Raw genomic sequence first — 2,413 nt, forward strand, 5'->3', positions numbered from 1 at the left:
TTTTTTTTTTTTTTTTTTTTTTTTTTTCAGTCCCCGGACCTCCTTCTTTTATGAATGTCATCAACCCCGGTTTGGACTCTCTCACTGTGGTTTGGGGTCCACCAATGAACAACAATGGACGCCTCGCTGGATACACACTGAAATACCAACCAGGTAGGCTTACCAGCTGCCTGACACTCTACCTGTATTCTGCACCAGTATTAAGCAGCATTCGTGGAAAGGGAAAAACTTTTGTTATTTTTCCATTATTGACTTTGTCTCTACAGTCAACATCACCAGTGAACTGGGACCAGTCAAGGTCATGACCTTTCAAGCCAACGAGACCACCATTACCCTGAGCAACCTGAACTCCAGTATGCTGTACAAGTTTTACTTAAGTGCAAAGACAATCAAGGGCTCTGGCCCCATCATCACAGAAGAGGCCTTCACAGTCATGGACACAAGTGAGTCCTGGGTACATAAACTTACAGTTTGAACGTTTAGCTTCATGTGTAGCAAATTACAATCACAACAGGAAGAAAAGGTGAGAATGTTATATCAGCAACCGAAATGAGGAGTGCAGTAGTGAGAATGACAGGGCCCTGACAGAGAGTAGGGATTCCTGTGAAAATTAAAACCACGAGGGTCTACTGCATTCAACCTCTCACACTCCTCTACCTCTATCTCTCTCTCTTCTCTCTGAAGCTCGTACTCAGCCCACTGTAGTGACGGGCAAAGGTAACCCAAGTTTGCCAGTGGAAGTCCCTGCATGCTCATTACAGCATCAGATATAATTAACTTCACTTGGTTATTTGTATTTAACTTACATTTCCCTGCATGTGACTAAGTTGTTTGCAGACTCCCTTTACAGTGGTATGAAAAAGTTTGGGCACCCCTCTGAGGCTGCATAATTTACTCCGTCTTCACAGAAAATGATCACAGTGGCATGCCATTCATTTTCTAAATAAAAGCTGAGTACTGGGGTATTTTCCAGACAAAGATTTTTAGTGTAGCAATATTAAGTTGTATGAAATTGAATCAGATGTGAAAAATAGGCTGTGCAAAAATTTGGGCACCCTTGTCATTTTTTTTATTTGAATACCTGTAACTACTTAGCACTGATTAATTGGAACACAAAATTGGTTTGGTGAGATTAAGCCTTGAACTTCATAGACAGGTGCATCCAATCATGAGAAAAGGTATTTAAGGTGGCCAATTGCAAGTTGTTCTTTTTGACTCTCCTCTGAAGAGTAGCGTGTTATGCATGGCGGCGAAAGAGCACAGCATTCCAAGAAAAACACTTGCTACCCACAGTAAAATTCGGTGGAGGTTCCATCATGCTGTGTGGCCAGTGCCGTTACTGGGAATCTTGTTAAAGTTGGGGGTCGCATGGATTCCACTCAATATCAGCAGATTCTTGAGAACAATGTTCAAGAGTCAGTCACAAAATTGAAGTTAGGCCGACCCAAAACACTGCTCAAAATCTACTCAGGCATTCGTGCAGAGGAACAAGTACAATGTTCTGGAATGGCCATCCCAGTCCCCAGACCTGAATATCATTGAAAATCTGTGGGATGATTTGAAGCGGGCTGTCCATGCACGGCAACCATCAAACCTAACTGAACTGGAGATGTTTTGTAAGGAGGAACGGTCCAAAATACCTTCATCCAGAATCCAGACACTCATTAGAGGCTATAGGAAGCGTCTAGACGCTGTTATTTTTGTAAAAGGAGGCTCGACTGAATAATATACTATACTATACTAATAATTGATGTGATTTTTCTGCTGGGGTGCCCAAATTTATGCACCTGTCAAATTTTGTTTTGATGCATATTGCACATTTTCTGTTAATCCAATAAACCTAATTTGACTATTGAAATATTGCTGTGTCCATCAGCTATTTGATTGATCAAAATGAAATTGCGGATCCAAACACCCAATGATTTATAAATGAAAATAATGGAAATTGTCAGGGGTGCCTAAACTTTTTCATACCACTGTATGTGAATAAGTAGGATTTAAGTGTGACAGACTTCCATGGCATCTGCAAGCAGTGATGCTTGTGTCCTATCCGGATAGAATAGACTGTATTTATTGTAACAGTCTAAAATATAGGATTTTTTATTCATTAAAATTAGATGTGCTTGCAGTCCTTTTGTTTTTACATGAAATGAACATGTTTTCATTAGACCTCTCGCATGCTGCTTGTGAAAGCGTTTGTAGCTGACGTAGCACTAACTCATTTCATTTACCTGCTGATGCATTACACTGATGGATTGTGCATAGAGTTTGATTTGAACCAAATAATATACATGCTGTAATTCAGTTTTATCATTTTTTTTTTTGGGGGGGGGGGGGGTATAACACTGAACCAGGTGCTGAATTTAACTTTGAACCTCAGGATTTAGAGGCGTTGTGTTTTCACTCGGCATGT

The 2,413-nt window shown here is 40.4% G+C and overlaps 1 protein-coding gene across 1 annotated transcript; it reads left to right on the plus strand.

Moving 5' to 3' along the window:
- Positions 1-34: 34 nt before the first annotated feature.
- On the plus strand, positions 35-2,390 carry LOC111647844 (neuronal cell adhesion molecule-like). Its single transcript, XM_023397520.2, has 3 exons — positions 35-153; positions 267-443; positions 685-2,390. Exons 1-3 carry the CDS (start codon positions 51-53, stop codon positions 771-773), a joined length of 369 nt encoding a protein of 122 aa, XP_023253288.1. The 5' UTR covers positions 35-50; the 3' UTR covers positions 774-2,390.
- The last annotated feature ends 23 nt before the right edge of the window (positions 2,391-2,413 follow it).

Source organism: Seriola lalandi, unplaced genomic scaffold (genome assembly GCF_002814215.2).
Source record: "Seriola lalandi dorsalis isolate HSWRI2012SDOR001 ecotype SW California unplaced genomic scaffold, Sedor1 jcf7180002036292, whole genome shotgun sequence".
Classification (NCBI taxonomy): Eukaryota; Metazoa; Chordata; class Actinopteri; order Carangiformes; family Carangidae; genus Seriola; species Seriola lalandi.

Bases quoted from the DNA above. Each gene is read 5' to 3' on its own strand.
- LOC111647844 (XM_023397520.2), top strand. From the start codon at position 51: ATGAATGTCATCAACCCCGGTTTGGACTCTCTCACTGTGGTTTGGGGT. The intron at 154-266 runs GTAGGCTTACCA...TTGTCTCTACAG, and splicing joins CACACTGAAATACCAACCAG to TCAACATCACCAGTGAACTG. The intron at 444-684 runs GTGAGTCCTGGG...TTCTCTCTGAAG, and splicing joins CTTCACAGTCATGGACACAA to CTCGTACTCAGCCCACTGTA.